General features: G+C 34.2%; 1 protein-coding gene across 1 annotated transcript in view; it reads right to left on the bottom strand.

The window, feature by feature from the left end:
• The window catches only part of LOC133331776 (acid sphingomyelinase-like phosphodiesterase 3b), a gene marked incomplete at both ends in the record, with an annotated part of 35,245 nt that extends 20,370 nt beyond the window's left edge, over positions 1-14,875 (bottom strand). The window contains one exon of the mRNA XM_061540150.1: positions 14,680-14,875. Coding sequence (XP_061396134.1) covers positions 14,680-14,875 — 196 coding nt within the window. The remainder of the gene's footprint in view (positions 1-14,679) is intronic.
• Positions 14,876-19,087: the final 4,212 nt, after the last annotated feature.

The following is a 19,087-nucleotide window of genomic DNA, read 5'->3' on the forward strand; positions in this document are numbered from 1 at the left end:
TTCTGCCAAATTTCGTGCAAGCCGAAAGATATTAAGGGACTTTGGTACACCATTTACCTTAAATCGGACGAAAATATGGGAGCTATATCTAAATCTGAACCGATTTTCGGGAAACTTAATACACATCATTATATACCTAATTCATTACGCTGTGCCAAATTTTGTGCAAATCGAAAGATATATTGAGACTTTGGTACATCATTTACCTTAAATCGGATGAAAATATGTATGGGAACTATATCTAAATCTGAACCGATTTTCAGGAAACTTAAAACACATCATTGTGGACTTAATTTAGTACGCTATGCCAAATTTCGTGCAAATCGAAAGTTATATAGGGACTTTGGTGCACCATTTACATTAAATCGGACGAAGACATATATGGGAGATATATCTAAATTTGAACCGATTTTAAGGAAACTTAACACACATCATTCTTGACCTATTTCATTACTCTGTGCCAAATATAGGGGCTTTGGTGCACCATTTACATTAAATCTGACGAATATATATATGGGAGCTATATCTAAATCTGAACCGATTTTTCCCAATTTCAATAGGGTTCGTCCTTGGGCCAAATAAGTGATCTATGCCTAATTTCATCAAAATCGGATCATAAGTGCAACCTGTACGTTGTTCACAAAAATACATGGACGGACGGACAGACAGACGGACATGCGTAAATCGAATCAGAAAGTGAGTCTATGCATATTCTCAAAAGGAACCATGTGTCTATCTTGTTTCCATTTGCCTGTTACAAACATATGCACAAAGACATAATACCCTGTACCACAGTGTGGTGAAGAGTATAAAAATCGGACGAATCTATATGTGTAAGCTATAACTTAATCTGAATCGATTTCAATAAAACTTGACAGAACTTAGGTTATACTAACTTCGATGGTGTGCAAAATTTCGTGTCAATCGGCCTAAATTTGACTCTTTGCTGCACCATTTACTAAAAATCGGTCGAAAATATATATGTGAGGTATATCTAAATTTGAACCGATTTTCATCAATTTCAATAGGGTTCGTCTTTGAGGCAAATAAATGATCTGTTCCAAATTTCATCGTATTCGGATAAATCGACTCTGAAAGTGATTCTATGGATATTCTCAAAAGGAACCATTTGTCTATCTCCTCTTTTTCCTTTTGCCTATTACAAACATATGCACAAAGACATAATACCCTGTACCACAGTCAGTGTGGTAAAGGGTAGAATGAGTTCTATTTATAATAATAATTATAATTTCTTTGTGCATGTTTTTGTCGATATGCAAAGGACCAGAAGATATGACCACATATACATTGCGGTATATACGTAGAGTCACTTTTTCAGTTGATTTCTCCATGTTTTATTAGGTTAATTAAAAAGTAAAATTTGTAGAAGAACTAATATTTGTGTAATATGCTTTCAATTTCTGCACCTTTAATAATTGCATTGCATTAATGCAATAGATAAAATACAGTGTCGAACAAAACTACAAAGAAAATGGAAACACAATTGAAAATTCAAATTTAATTAAAAAGTTAAACGTTAAAACTAACAGACAAATTTTAATATACATTCCACCTTACGTTGGGCTGTATATTATATATGTTGGACTGTCATTCCATCAACAATCTTGTCATTAGGAGAAACCTGATATTCTGAGATTCAGTAACAGACATAATTTCCTCAGAGTTCTTGCAATTAATGTTCCAGATATTTTAGTGTCCGATTGACACGACATTTCAAATTTTTGAGACATCTATTAAAAACTTGATTTAAAAAATAGTATTTAAGGTCTATATTTACTATTAATTTTGGATGATATTTTATAGCAATTCTCGATTTATGTAGGATTCGACTTCACTTATCATAGTTTATAAAATAAAACGTTGCTTGATTTTGGTATTTTGTTTAATACAATAATAATGTTTTATTTTATAAGTAAAAAACGCAATACAATTAATTTTCATTTTGCACCCAACTGTAAATGAATGTTTGCATTAAATTTACACATTTCAGTTTATTTAACAAACTGTTGAAATTAAAATTCAATTCGTGCATTCCCATTAACAGCTTTAGCTTCCTCACTCCCTCTCTGTTCAAAAGTTCATATCCGCTTCAACTTTTGCCACATCCTCAATTTTTTGTGTGGCATCTCTTTTGGTCTGAGTATGTGTGTGAGTGTTACCAAATAACAGTTTTTTTATTTTGCATCGCAAACAATGTAAATTTGCCGACATGCAAAAACTTTGCCATAACATTTGCCTAACCAGACACACCCACATCCTTTTCCTTGAAATTTACCATGATGGGCTGCTAGTCGATTGGTTCCCTATATTTGAATGTTGGATGGCTGGCACTCACAGTATGTGGTAACTAAGCCCAAACAAATTGAATTATGGCTTCTAAGTTGGTTTGGTTGGTTTGTCATATTATGGCGCCTATGGAATACGTGACGAATGGCCAGAAAAACAAGAGGCTAACGAATTGCTGAGTAATCTCAACATCGGAAGCGACCAGGATGGGAAGGAAACATAGTTCTTCACAGAGCAGACGACACGCCAAGGAAAATAGATATTATTTGTTGAACCCTTAGAGGTGGTATTCCAACCTTTGCTCTGAGTCTTCAATTGCCACAAACACACACACCGACACAAACACGGACACAGGCGTTTCCTTGCAAAAATATTGTAAACGTGGACAATGATTGTTGCTAGACAAATAACAAAATGTCCTGCCATTATGTGACCAACAACGTACAACAACTGTCAGGCACGGGTCAATGCCATGATAGCCCAGGGTTATAAATATATATATATATTCGGTACGGATGGTACGATTATGGCATCTGGCAATCTGCAACAAGCCATCAAAATGATAGGTCATGCACAGTAGAAGATTTATGAAATTTTCTAATCACTGTTAATTATTGATGAAGTGAATATCTGGAGGATTTATTTGATTATAATTAAATTGGTATTGAGGAGTGGGAATATTAGGCTTTAATATACTTTATAGATTAAGAATAAAAAAAGTGAATAAATATTGCCATTTTATGTTGGGAAATAGCCCTTGTACCTAGTGTACCAGGGTTTCTTAAATACAAATTAAAAACTTATTTTTCTCGATTTTTTTAAATATTTTGAATAATTTCTTAGAAGCGAAATGTTATTCGTTTTTAAAAGCAACAAGAGATAAATTTAATTAAAAATGTTTATGTTATTTAATTTGTTAAATTAATTAAATAAATATTTAATTTTAATATTTCATTATTAAAAATATGTAAATAGTATAATAAATATATATTCATACATAGTTATTATTAGCAAAAGTGTTATATTTTTTTAAAATTTGAATAATCGTACTGAATTAAGTCTAGAATGATGTCTGCCAAGTTTCGCGAAAATCGGTCCAGTTTTAGATATAGCTCCCATATATAGTTTCGTCCGATTTAATGTAAATGGTGCCCCAAAGTCCCTATATATCTTTCGATTTGCACGATATTTGGCATAACGTACTGAATTGAGCCTAGAATGATGTCTGCCAAGTTTCGTGAAAATCGGTCCTGATTTAGATATAGCTCCCATATATAGTTTCGTCCGATTTCATATAAATGGTGCACCAAAGTCCCTATATATCCTGCGATTTGCACGCAATTTGGCATAACGTACTGAATTGAGCCTAGAGTGATTTCTGCCTTGTTTCGTGAAAATCGGTCCAGATTTAGATATAGCTCCATTTTATTATAGATTTATTTTAAGTAATTGACGCACCAAGGAACCAATATGCTGATAGGAACAAAACGTTCTGAAGTTAGTATAACCTAACCTGTGACAAGTTTGTTTGAGATCGCTTAATATTTGGATAGAGTTTCTATATATATTTTCGCCATATTTCAAGTAAATTGGGCATCAAACTCCTCATGTTAGTCAGATTGACATCAAATTTTGCACAACGCACAAAATTGAGCATAGAATTATGTAGTTGCGTTTTCTGGAAGTACAGAAATAGTCCAACGGATGACCTATTTATTTCAAATGAAATGAAGTCGATTTACATACTTTATGAATAGATCTAGGTAGATTCACATTTAAATAAATATCACATATTTTATTTCATCCAATTTCATGTTAATAGTCCTGTTTAATATACCCATAGTGGTGAAGGGTATCATATAGTCGGCCCCGTCCGACTTTATTACTTTCCTTACTGGTCAATATAAGTCAATGAGCCTAGTTTAATTATGCCCTTCACCACACTGCCGTACAGTGTATTATGTCTTTGTACGTATGTTTGTAGCAGGCAAAAGGAAGCGAAATAGACATATGGTTTCTTTTGAGAATAAGCACGCAATCACTTTCTGAGTCAATTTATGCATGTCCGTCCGTCTGTCTGTCCATGTTAAATTATAACCAAAGTACAGATTGAATTTATGATCCGATTTGGATGAAATTTGACACAAGATACTTATTTGGCCCAAGAACGAACCCTATTGAAATTGAAGAAAATCGGATCAGATTTAGATATAGCTCCCATATATATTTTCATCCCTTTAAATATAAATGGTGCACGAAAGTCCCTATATATCTATTCACGAAATTTGGCACAGCATACTAAATTCGGTCCATAAAGATGTGTGTTAAGTTTAGCGAAAATCAGTTCAAATTTTGATATAGCCCCCTTATATATTTTCGATGGATTTTATGTAAAATTTATATATCGTTCGATTTGCACGAAATTTGGCATAGCCTACTGATCTGATTCTAAACTGAGATGTGCTAAGTTTCGTGAAAATAGATTACGATTTAGATATAGCTCCCATATATATTTTCCTCCGATTTTTCGTAAATGGTACACCAAAGTCCCTATATATATATATATATATATATCGATTTGCACAAAATTTGGCATAGTGTAATGAAATGAATTTAGATTGATATGTGGTACCCAAAGTTTGTACGATTGACACACAATTTTGTACAATGTTCTGAAGTTAATATAAATGAATCTCTTGTATAGTGGTGAAGGGTATCATATTGTTGGCCCAGTACGACTTTAGTACCTTCCTTACTGGTTTTATGTTAAAGTTCTTTCTACCATATTGATCCACGTTTAATATGGTATTAAATATTTTGAGAATTTCAATAATATTTATCGGTATGCTCAAGGTCCTGTCATAAAATGAGTTTTCTCCTAGAAGCCCCCACTAATTTTAAATATTTTTATTTGATTTTAATTAAAACCACTTTTAATGAATTCAAATCGGTTCAACCCCCGATACACCTTTCAATCATACGTTAGTTCCCTAAATTAAATTTCTTGGAATAGAATTTACTGAAAATATTTTCCCCACTTTAAATACCAACCATTAAATTCCCAAGGCCATACTTTCTATTCTTTACTTAAAAAAGTAAAAAAATAACACTTTTCTTTTGTTTACAAATTTTTTGTGAACTCCCACTGTTTCGGAATAATGAAAAAAGAAAAAAAACACAGTATTATGAATTGCTTCGATTGCTATTCTTAAACAAACCTAAGATTATTAAATTTATTGATTGCAATTTTTTTGAGTGGTAAATGAATGTTCGTTCTTAATTTAATCAGTTGTCGGTACATCACGGAATTCGACAATCAAATCGAAGTTACTTTAGAAAATAGAATTTGTAATCAAAACATTTTGAGTAATGACAATGAAATGTGATTTGGGGAATAACAGTGTAACATTTCGGTACACCACCCAAACGACAGAGTGTTTCCTATATGCAGTCAATATTAATTTTATCGTGTCCTTTGCATCAATCTATTTTGGGTTAGCTTTCTGTTTTGAAGTTTGGCATATAAAAAGTATGTCTCACGTTTGTGTAAATACATAGAATGTCAAATTTAAGCCAAAAACTTCAAAAAATAAGATGTTTATACTCCCAGAAAATTAAATATCACATAACGGATACTAAGGTTGGAAACTGTAACACCAAAGAAACATTATTTTTTTCTCTTTCCGTCAGTAATTTTTGATTATGATCTCTCAGTTACACTTTTACGGAATTCCCCATTTACTTCGGTTCAACACTGACAAAGCGTGACAAAAGTCACAAACATATAGCATCACCTACGATCGCTCCATCTACCATAGCAACGAATGACGTCCCCATGAGTATCAACAACGAAAGCATTGACATTTAGCCGCGTCTTCTAATTCTCATTCATGTTGTTACACAGCAATGATAAGCATTTCAGTTTCATCACTAAGGGCGGTTTGTCATTGCATCGGCTTGCTATTTTGTGTTGTGATGTTCATTGCACATACGATCGTTCGCAATTCTTTTTGGTGGCTTCCCATTGTGGCGCCTACATTAATACATATGCACAGATGCTTCGGATTACTGTTCCTCATAATGTTTTCGATTTCCTGTTACACACAGAGGATTCGGGATACTGTTTGTAGTTATATATCCGACCGACCCGACAATCACCAATCCGAACAGCATTAAATCAACTTTGCCGATCGACGCAGCGTATAAAGCAACCCTGCAGATAGTAGCAAAACGTTATGCGAAAAAGAATTATCAGGAGGAAAGGAGACAGGAGAGACGTATTTTCAGCAAAAAAGCGGGAGAAAATCGAGATGTACAGAAGCCAGAAGGAAATGCGGAAATGTTTCCAACGAGTAAAACACCTAACCGAAGGCTTTGGTGCAGGCACATCCTCCTGTAGCGAAGAAGATGGAAACCTCTTGACAGTTGCAAATAACGTGCTAAGGATCTAGAAGGAGCATTTTGCAAAACTTCTGGTATCAAATAGTGGTGGTGAAACATTAAGAGATGACGGTATAGATTGCATACCACCTAACCAAGGTACAATGAGAATAACAATATAACGACTGAAGATTAATAAATCAGCAGGTGTCGATTGGTTGTAGCTGCCGAAATAAGAGGAATTTGACTAGAGGAATGCATATCCAATGATTTTAACCTCAGCATCCTGTGTCTCGTGCACAAAAAGTAGACAAGACGATATGTTCCAACTATAGAGGAATAAGTCTCCCAACAATCCCATATAAAGTGCTACACACCATGTTGTATGAACGACTGATGACATTATTGGACAATACCAATGTAGCTTCGGACCTGAAAACTCGACTTTAGTCCAAATGTTCACACTGCTCTTGGAAAAGACCAACAAAAAATAATCGACACATTCCACCTATTTGTCGGCAGTCCAATTCACTTAGAGGTGCTTGAAGCCAAGAGTGCGTCCGGAATTTCTACTAATACGGCTATGCTGCATAACTTTAACCGGCACAAGGTCAGCAGTTAAAGTCATAGACGACCTTCAATACCGAACGCTTCAGACAATGTGACAGTTTGTCGTGTGACCTTTTTAACATCCTGCTGGAAAAGGTCATATGACGGGTAAATGTGAACAGAAATTGAACTCTCTATACGGAAAAACACATGTTACTTGCCTACGCCGATGACATCTACGCGACGGGTCGAACATTGCGAGCCGTAACATCCACCTTGGCAGTAAATGAAGAGAAGGACAAGCGGATGGTATCAACACTCAAGCGTCCAGTAGACTCGAACCAACTGTGGAACTTGAAAACTACCGCTTCGAGGCTGTCAGAGATTGTATGTACCTCGGTACCGCCATAAAAAACTAATGACATCATTCGGAGAAAAATAGTGTTGGCCAACAGGTACTATGGTCTAAGTAAGCAATTTAGAAACAAAGCCAACTATCGCCATTCCAAACTCACACGCTACAAGACTCTGCATAGGCTACGCAAGCAGATGAGGCAGCTCTTGGAGTGTTTAAGAGAAAGATTCTCCGGAAGATCTACGTCACGATCTGCGTCGAAGGAGGATATAGGCGTCGAATGAACAACGAGTCGTACCATCGACATAGTCAGATGGCTAGGCGAATGGTGTATGACGGGGCAAAAGGTCGTATAAAAGCGAGCATACTGATGGTTCCCGCAGAAAGGGAAGGCCACGAATTCCATGGAAAAGTCAAGTGAAGGATGACATATCAAAGCATGATCTTTCAATTTTGAAAAACTGTGCACAAAATTGACGTGTTTGGAAATATTTTTATACCCTACACAACAATGTTGTCAGGGTATTATAGCTTTGTGCAGCCCCAAGAGTTTGTAACGCCGCGAAATATTGGTCCTAGCCTACCTTTAAGTATACCGATCGTCATATCTCGACTAGCTGAGTCGATCTAGACATGTGTGTCCGTCCGTCCGTCTGTCCATTATAATTTGTAAACACGATACAGGACACAGTTATGGACCAATCTTCACGAAATTTTGCATGTAGGAAGGGTTCAGTCCAACGAAGACCCCTATTGGGGATGAATTGGACCAAATACATAATTTTTGTCGGTTTTGTGGTTGCTCTAGAGGCCGCAATTAAGGCCCAAACTTCGCGAATTTTTAAATGGAGAAGGGGATCGGGCCAAAGAATAAGCATACCTGTTTTTAAAGATCGCAATATTTTAAACTTTTGTGTTTACAAAATTTGTAAGTATATATTTGACCAGACCTTTAAATTGATACCAATTATATGGTCAAGGACTTAAATAACGCATTTATAACCAATTACCACACTAGAGGGCGGAAATATAGCGCTGATCGCTTTGAAATTTTCCATGAAGTTCCAGTTATGGTCAAGGACAACGCCTATAACTTTCGGTGATGATCAGATTATAATTATGGAATGAAGTGGACCGAATACTATTTTTTTTTGTTTTTTTTTTCGAGTCAATGCCAATAATAGCCCGAAAATCGCAACACAACCCACGGTGAACGGAATCTGTACTAAATATGAATAGTAATATTCGGAAAATATGTCAGATGCTGTTGACATCTAATCGGGCTAGAGGGAGCAAATAGCACGAAATATTGTCCAGGTTCGAAATAAACATCCACAGAATGATAGAGTTCCGTGGTAGTTGTGTAGGGTATCGTATGGTCGGCCCCGTCCGACTATACTGTTCCGCTCACTGGTTTTAATATTTTTTGGTGTATTTAAAGTCCTATCCATGAGTTTTCTCTGGGATGCCCCGATCTCTTGTGGGTATTTTGGGTATCCAACTCACGGTGGAGGGTATAAAATGTTCTGACCGGCTGAATGAAGTTTATTTGGAATCAGTTTTTGAATACTTCAATTGTGTTGAATACTTCAATAGCAAACATAGGATCTTTGTTGGTTCGTTCTTCCAAATCATTAGCTCTGCTACTATAAATTTTGCTGTAATTTTAAGACTAATAAAAAATATGTGGTAATTATAGTTTATGGAGAAATATTCTATGGTGTAAATCTTGCTTAAAGGAAATATGAAATTTCATAAGCCTTTCTTTATTTGAAGATATTTAGCAGATTCTCTTTAGAAGACTACTATAAATAGAAAATATGTAATGTAGAAAAAATTATCATTTTAAGAAAGAATAACCCAAACATGCCGCCGTTAGGTATCAAAAATAAATAGTTTGAAATTAATTGTGGACAGAATATGCCGAACACTTCAGTATAACCTTTTAACTTGACAAAATATATGATAGGCGACAACGATAATAATATTCCGATAATATCACATTAATTCTACAAACAAATGAGTTTTCTATTCTTATACGTGCTTCAGAACAATATTCTGTATTCAAGAAGCCATCATAGCGTGTTGATAGCACATTCATATAATTTTGTATGATCCGAATAGCATATTGGCATGAACAATGCTGTTTGTTTAGCTTCATTGAAGATAACTACTTTATGATGTTATTAAATTCATTTTATTTCATATGAAGTGTTTAAAGAACTTGTTTGTGTAATTTGCTGAAGAATAAGGAAGCAACGTTCAATATGATTAATTCCATAAGACTAGCGAGATTTTAGATTTAAAATGATATGCATATAAGGTTAATCGGTTGATTAAAATTGATATAAAAAACGACATAAGATTTGGAGGCAAAAAATCTCTCTTATGATATTTAGTGTACGGCGTGAGAAAATAAGGACGAAAAGCTGGACCAGGACTCGGCCTAGACGTTAATACTAAATCACAAAATATATAGATTTTAGCTTCTGCCGTTTCGATGATTATTGGTTAGCCAGTATTTCTCATAACTTACATGGGCATATTGTTCAAATCATTTACACTATTATGCACCTGAATATAAATCTGATAGTTTTAATTTCCTTATTTTTTACATCAAACGTGATACATAACCTAGATATGACTATGATAAATTTTGTTTTAAATCGGATTAGTGTTTAAATGTTGTATTTGTAGTTTCCGGAGAAAATCTCGTATTGAGTATCCAAAATTTGCCTTTGAATTACTAATTGTGTATGGATTATTCCGATCTGAATGTATACCAGTTCGTCCAAGTCATAAATTCAATCCGACAGGAATTCATTTATTTCGTACTGTTGATTATTGTCAACGCAACGTCTAATTGTTCGTTATTTACATTTGTTCAGCTTCCCAATTCAGTCATGGGCACATATTTCGATTTGACTACATTTCCATATAAATAGTGTGCAAACACAGATTGGAAAATTTATAGGATTCAATAGACGGACGCACACATACTCCAACAATCGACTACAATGAGAAGTAGTCAGCTAGAGATTAGTTCCTCTCCTTTTCCCACTAACTGACCATCTAAGCGTCGATGAATTTGTTCGTGAGGTTTTTCCAATATAATAATTGCCATTCCGTAACAACACATTGTGTAATGCTCGCACTCGACCAACTACAGCAATGATGATGCAAAAAACACAGCATAACAACCACAGTAATGCAAAGTACCCAGCACAACATCAATAAGAATCACTTTGTGCATACGAAACACATCCTAATGGACAATCGCACATATTCATTTACATATTTACTCGCCCGCAATATCAATTTTTGCCCTCCACAGCTTCAATGGATAAATGAATGAATGAATCGCTTCTCCATTGTGTAAATGTTGCATTCATTACTTAACACACTGAAAGAAGTCAGTGTAAAATACAATTCTGTTGTACATTTTTGTTGTATATTCACAAGAAGTATACACAGGCTAGTATAAATACACACACACACACCCAAATATTTATGGTCAATCCGGTCCACCAGTTCAGAGTCAATGCCCAAACAAACATACAGAATAATTTCGAATAAATGATGTTGATTGCCCAACACCGGGGGGATACCATGTTGAACGATATGACGTTGGCGTCTTCATGGAGCAATTTGTGACGTGGTTAACCATGGAACAGGAAAAATGAGAAACGGAAATTCCCTAACCGAGGGTATAATATATACTACCGTATTTATTCATTTATATAAGTATGCTAGTCTGAATGGAATTGAATGATGTAACATAATAACGATAATAAATATAAATTATATATGTTGGCATAACCAAGAGGCGAAACTTATGGAGAAATGGATTAACTAGAAACCTATTGGAGGACGACCATATTATAGACCAGGAGTGCCTGATTATAAAAAAACGAGAGAGTCTTCTAATAGAAGACCCAAAAGTCTCACTATAGACACACAGAAGGGTTTAAAAAATATAAACAAATTTTATAATAGAAGATAAGAATGTCTTCTAATAGAAGACTTCTGACTTCTATTAAAACTTTAGAAGGTTACCTTACATAAGACCTGAAAGTCTTTTTATAGACTACCAGAACACCTTCTTATAGAACATTACAGGGGGTTCTTTTAAAATATCAAAAAGTATTTTTTAAAGAAAACAAGATGGTCTTATTATAGAAGACCAGAGAAATACATAGTTTTCTTATTTGACGATTAGAAGGTACTTTTTATTTGAAAACCAGAAGGTCTTCTTATTTGAATATCAGAAACTTATCTTTTATATTACTAGAAAGATATTTTATGGAATACAAAAACGTCCAGAACCAGAAAGATTTCATATTCATAGTATATCAAAACATCATCTGATCTAAAGACCAGAAGGTCTTTTAGATATAGCTCTTCATATATAGAAGACCAGATTTTATGTAAAAGGTCTTCTTTTATGCCAAAGTCTTCTTATATATTTTCCAGAATTTGCTTATTTGAAATTTTTATATGATAACCGGAATTGTATCTAGAATGATGTGTGTGAATGTTCTTGAAAATCAGAAGGTTTTCTTATTTGAAGATTCGGGAGCCATCTTTTAGATAACTATAAAGCTATTTTATGAAATACAGGAACATCTTCGTACAAAAGAAAGACTTCTTACTGAATATCAATACATTTTCCTATAGAGTACCATAATCTATTTATACCCTTCACCACACTGTGGTACAGGGTATTATGAAATTTGGCACAAGTCACTTATTTGGCCCAAGGACGAAGCCTATTAAAATTGGTGAACATCGGTTCAGATTTAGATATAGCTCCCATATATATTTTCGTCCGATATAGGCACCAAAGTACCTATACATCTTTCGATTTGCACGAAATTAGGCATAGCGTACTGAATTAGGTCCAGAATGATGTTTGCTAAGTTTCGTGAAAATCGGTTCAGATTTAAATATAGCTCCCATATATATTTTCGTCTGATTTAAGTTAACCGGGCACCAAAGTACCTATATATCTTTCGATTTGCACGAAATTTGGCTTAGGGTACTGAATTAGGTCCAGAATGATATGTGCCTAGTTTCGTGAAAATCGGTTCAGATTTAGATATAGCTCCCATATATAGTTTTGGCCGATTTTAAGTAAATGGTGCACCAAAGTCCCTGAAAATGGTTTGATTTGCACGAAATTTGGTATAGCCTACTGAATTAGGTCTAGAATGATGTGTGCTAAGTTTCGTGAAAATCGGATCAGATTTTGATATAGCGCCCATATGTAGTTTCGCCCGATTTAAGGTAAATGGTGTACCAAAGTCCCTATATATCTTTCGATTTGCACGAAATTTGGTATATCCCACTGAATTAGGTCTAGAATGATGTGTGCTAAGTTTCGTGAAAATCGGTTCAGATTTATATACATTTTCCATATATAGTTTCGCCCGATTTCAGGTAAATGGTGCACCAATGTCCCTGCAAGTCTTTTGATTGGCAAGAATTTTGGCATAGCGTACTACATTAAGTCTAGAATGATGTGATGGTTTTAAGTAAATTGTGCACTAAAGATCCATAGCTAGGCCGATTGACACAGCGTACTGAAGTTAATAAAAATTAATCTCTGGCAGGTTTGCTTGAAATCGGTTCAGATATAGATATAACCCAGTATACCCAAAGTTGTGGAGGGTATCATATAGTCGGCCCAGCCCGACTTTACTACTTTCTTTACTGGTTTTAATATGGACCATTTAGGAAGCGGATTTCCAACCGAGTTGGCCATAATTCTCATTTGAGTGATCTGTCAGGTTATGTTTATACACTGGAAAATATCAATGTACGGACATTGAAGTTGAAAATTTTGAAGATCCTTTTTTTAATAATTTGTTTATACCACAAGGAACCCGGAATGACAAATTACAATCCCTGTTGAAATCACGATAGAGATCGCAATATTTAGGATAGAGCTATGAAATTTTGCACAGCCAATATTCGGTACCCCTCAATATTCGGTACCCATCAATATTCGGTATTTTGAGTATTTTGGACACGTTTTTCAACCGACTTTGCTGTAATGTGGTATTTTGGGATCTCACTGCATACCACATGCCCGTCCGTCAAATTACAGCTGACATTTTTTGTAAAAGTATTAGGTACATTTGTAGCAAGTTCGTTATAACCAAATTAAAATATATGAAAACTGAATGTTGGAACCGAATAAATGGTTCGTTATAAACATAGTTCGTTGTATCCGTAGTTCGCTATAAGAGTATGGATTTATATGAAAAATACTTCTTAAGACTTTGGGACCTGGAAAAGTGTTTATTTACAATATGAATGAAATCATCAAAATACCGAAAATGAGGAGATGTCGTTATATGTGGCCTATACCAAATCCATTTTCAATATAAACCGATCCATTTTAAATGTAAAACATTAAAACGATTGAAAATACTTATATATATTTCATGTCGTCTGTGATGAATATTTTGAGGTAAAATGTTTTCTTTTCTATTTGATGTGTGTACACCCTAATAACGAGAATTTTATTTCAATGAATGATGGAAGCATATCCATGGAAGAGAATACCACGAAAACGATTGTATAAATATGACCACAGGTTACAATATCTGGACTGTTCAATATTTATGATAATTTTAGCAACGTACATGCGAACAACTATACATGAATTCATATATTTATATTTGTATACAAACACTACAATGCCAACCCAAATGAAGATAAATATCTATTCGTACTGGGGGCAAGGAGCACAAATATACTTCCCCATATGCATATTTGTGGAGGATTTTGCCATTGTTAGCCACCCCAATGTAACCTTTGTGCCTCGGGTGAGGTTAAACCATTTTAAATAAATATTTGTCATTTTCAATAAATATTTGCATACATATTGGCAATAGTTGTTGATGTGGTTAGTACACTGGCGTGAAGAGAGTCAATAAATTGATTTCATATTCATTACCATTCATTCAAAACTATTATATTTTATAACAGCCACAAATTACGCACACACGCACGCATATATACAAACATACAATCAGATGACATTAAGAAGAAACAAACTGGCGTTCAACACACATACATACCTTTGTCATCGTATATTATTCGAAATGAGTCGGAATGTAAGTGGCCGAAAAATTGGCCCTGAATAATTGATGAATATTTCCTTACTAATTCCAGATAACGTTTGTTGTTGCTCTCGGTGAATGTGGTATGACCATTTTGCTGTAGGCCAATATGACGTTCATCAGAACCAGGTGGTATATGTCCGACAATGTAGACCTGTAAGAATAATAAATAGAGAAAATTAATTAATTATTAATGTAATGCGTTTTTAATATGCCCAGATCAGGTTAACATCAATTCGTGGTATCAATAACCGAAAAACGGCAAGACTTTTGAGAATTCCAGTCATTTTCGATTTCTCTAATTTCTACAAAAATGTAAATGTAATATTCAGTGGTAAAATTAATTAATCGATTCACGTGACATCACAATAGAACTGATGTTACTCCCAAGAATCATGGTAATAAAGAGAGACATATCTAAAAATTGTTTGGTACATTGTTCATATTATGTTAAAGTACGATTTTTTGTAACTTTTACCAATTTACAGATATTTATTGATGAGCAGTTTTTGGTAAAAAAATTGGCGATATATCTGCATAGAGTTTCAATTCTTTAGAAAGTTTGATTTAATTGTAACAAGTGAAAAATCCAGACAGAACTTTTAATACCCTACACCATATTTATTCGGAAACTGGGAAATTGTAATTTTTCCCATATTTTACATGTACATCGCTTTGAACACAAGCAAAAAATTTTATAATCATGAGAAATCCACCATTAAACAATTTAAACATTTCATTAATATTAAAACTATTCTCCTACTTTACTACTTGCGTTTATTTTCCCTCTCTCTCTCTCTCTCTCTCTCTTTGACAAAAAAAATTGTATCCTCCTAAGAAAATTACAAAATTCCCATATGTATTTTCCAAATTATTTCGATATAAATGCTAAATACAAGCAAGTGTCGATACGAACAACAAGCCCAAACGAATTTTTAACATTGTATACGGTTGTCCTATGATACGAGACAAGACGTAACGAAGAAGAAAAAATAAAACCTGTAAGGAAACTTTAAAAGTCGGACGGGGCCGACTATACGACACACAATGTCGCGAGTTCATATTTACAACGGCCAAAAATAGAACGTAGTTATCGTAGGTTGATGAAATTTGGTACAAGTGCTTATTATTGGCCTAAAGATCAACAGACAAAAAAAAGATCAACAGGCAAACAGATCGGACCAAGATTTGATATACCACCCATATGGTGGGACTTGAGAATTTTACCCTTTTTGGCCTATAAAATCTTTAATTTTCAACCAAATTCAATGTAAATTGGCAATTTTTATCTACTTATGTCTGGAAAGCAAATAACAAAAAACTGGATAGATCGGACCAAGATTTGGTATACCTCCCATATAGTGGGTCTTGAGAATTTTACCCTTTTTGGCATAAAAATCTTTAAATTTCAATTAAATTCAACAAAAATTGACAATTTATATGAACTAAGTACTAAAGGCGTGGATAGCTATAAACTTCATATTGTCTCTATTTATATAAAAACAACAGTTAATCCTAGCTTTTAACAACCCAAGCAACCAAAATAAACACTTCTATAATAACCGTTAACTTAAATATTCAAAGATTTAGCTTCCGAAAAATGTACCCATTTTTATACCCTTCACCGCAAGGTGGTACAGGGTATTATGTCTTTGTGCATATGTTTGCAACAGGCACAAGGAAACGAGATAGACCCATAGTTCCTTTTGAGAATATGCATAGAATCACTTTATGAGTCGATTTATGCAAATTGTAAACAATAATCCGATTTGGATGAAATTTGGCACAGCTAACTTGATTGGCCCAAGGACGAACCCTATTGAAATTGGGAAAAATCGGTTCAGACTTAGATATAGCTCCCATATAGATATATTCGTCCGATTTAAGGTAAATGGTCCACCAAAGACCCTATATATCTGTCGATTTGCACGAAATTTAGTATAACGTACTGAATTGAATGATGTCTGCCAAGTTTTGTGAAAATCGGTCCAGATTTAGATATAGCTCCCATATATAGTTTCGTCCGATATCATGTAAATGGTGCACCAAAGTCCCTATATATCATTCGAAAAAATGTGAAGAAAGTATTTTGCCAACAATTATCTGATTTTAACCATTGTATAGACAAAAATACTTGACGTATCAATAACAAATTTCATATTTATTCTACTTGGGAGTGTTTTATATCAATTTTCATCAATAAATTTGTCCTCCGAGGAAGTTGGTTTTGACAATTTTTGGCCGCGGTCGTGACACTGTGCGACACCATTTACCACTTTTGATACATACAAGAGATGCTATATATTAGCAATATCCTGTAGACAGAATAGAAATGTACATATTAGAGGACCACCAAATGGAACTGCATGTCAATCGGATTCCTTTGTGTACCATTGGTATAAAATCGAACAAAATAATGTATGTGAAAATATGTATATAGAAAATACCTAGGCTGTTCGGTGCACCATTTAAATCAAATCGGACGAAAATATGTATGGGAACGATATATAAATCTTAATCGATTTCAATCGGAAAGCTATTGGGAGTTTTGTGCAGCATTTACCAAAAATTGGACGAAACTATATATGGGTGCTATATCTAAATCTGAACCGATTTGCACAGAACTTTGAATACATTAATGTGTACCTATTTCAATACGCTATGCAAAATTTTGTATCAATCGGATAATCCTTGTGAGTTTAGTGCACAATTTACATTAAATCGGAGGAAACTATATATGGGAGCTATACTTAAAATTAAACCAATTTCAACAAAACTTCATGTACATCAAACTTGACTTGAGTCATTTTCACTCTCTGAGACGAAAAAACAGTATTTAACGTTCTATGGATTGCATTCATAAAATACAGAAACATTTTCCGAACACTATGCATATTCCCAGAAGTGTCTGAAATCAAAAATACCTAACTAATCGATAATTTTTGTTGGTAACTTAGGACTTCAAGATACTTTTTGAATGATCCTCGTAAAAATACTGAACCATGTTAATTTAATTTTTAAGTGTATATACATATCTGATATTTTGGACGCTCTAACCTAATGCATTCACATTGCATGTAAATTCGCTACACATTGAGTTTACATTCCACTTGAACTGAAATTATTTCCATCTAAATACTAAACATAAATAGATTTCACTCAAAACAACATAAATTCAATTTACAGATAAATTTATGTTTTTCAGATTAAAGAGTAAGAAGACTTCTGCTAGATGATAATAACTATGGCATCATTGGTGATGATGGTAATGATTATGATTATTAAATCAAGTCATGTGAACTTGTTTAACAACTAAGTACTAAGTCTTCAAACAAAGTTGTAAATTTTATTAAGGAGCTTCCTTATATGGTATACATCAATCATGGTATGCACAGAGTGTGTATGTGTGTGTGTGTGTCTGCTCCATTATCATTATCCTCATCACCATGGGGAGTAGTTTGTATACCTAAAACACATTGACTATTTATTTTCAATTTACTGACTTTGTCTATGTAATTTTGTTTCGTTGTTGTTGTTTTTTTATACGGAAAAACTTGGAGCACACAGATACTATCACGTCCTCCATTACCACTTAACTATTTTTTTCGGTAACCAAAATGAAACTAACTCGAAGACGACTCCAACCATGTTGATGATGATGATGAGTCTACTTATCGTTTAGAAAGTTTCATTTGTTGTAGTTTCTTTTGCTTCGCTTTCTTGGCCCACTTTTCTAAACTCATCTTCCGGTTGAATAGGCTCAAATTCTGCATTTAAACAACTTTAGAAAGTAAACTTACAACATTGCGGCCGAAGAAAGAAACCATGTAGAAAAGAATGAAGAAAAAATGTCTATAGGACTTGGTGCAAAAGAGACGTGAATTTCCCTAAACTACTCAAGTTGTTTAAAGTTCTTCATCTTCTTCGTCTTGCCAAGTACTCGACAGTTTGTTTTGGTTGTTCTACAGGCTCAGGCTCCTTAGCAGAATTTATTCTAATAGTTGTGTACAAAGCGTACAAATACACTACCACATGTGTGCCTTTCACGTATGTCTTTATGGACAGTTTGTATAAAATTTTGACTAGCAATTTATTTTAAACAAACGAAAATGAGATTACAATGTGACTACAGTGGGATGTTTTTTCTATAAACGTCTAATAAATCGTTGAGTGTAGTAAACTCGTAATTTACTAATAGGGAACTAGCAGGAACAAGTAGAAGCGATATTAAGTTAGACCGGTTCGAAATTTGTATACCCTCCACCATGAGGGGGACATTCAAACTATTTAAAATCGATAGGATCATCAAGGAGAAAACAAAATACCAAACTAAGTACAGCCACTCATGTTGGGCTAGTAACTCGAA

This window comes from Musca vetustissima, unplaced genomic scaffold (genome assembly GCF_032173495.1).
Source record: "Musca vetustissima isolate MV318-11 ecotype Yass unplaced genomic scaffold, APGP_CSIRO_Mvet_v1 utg41211, whole genome shotgun sequence".
Lineage (NCBI taxonomy): Eukaryota > Metazoa > Arthropoda > Insecta > Diptera > Muscidae > Musca > Musca vetustissima.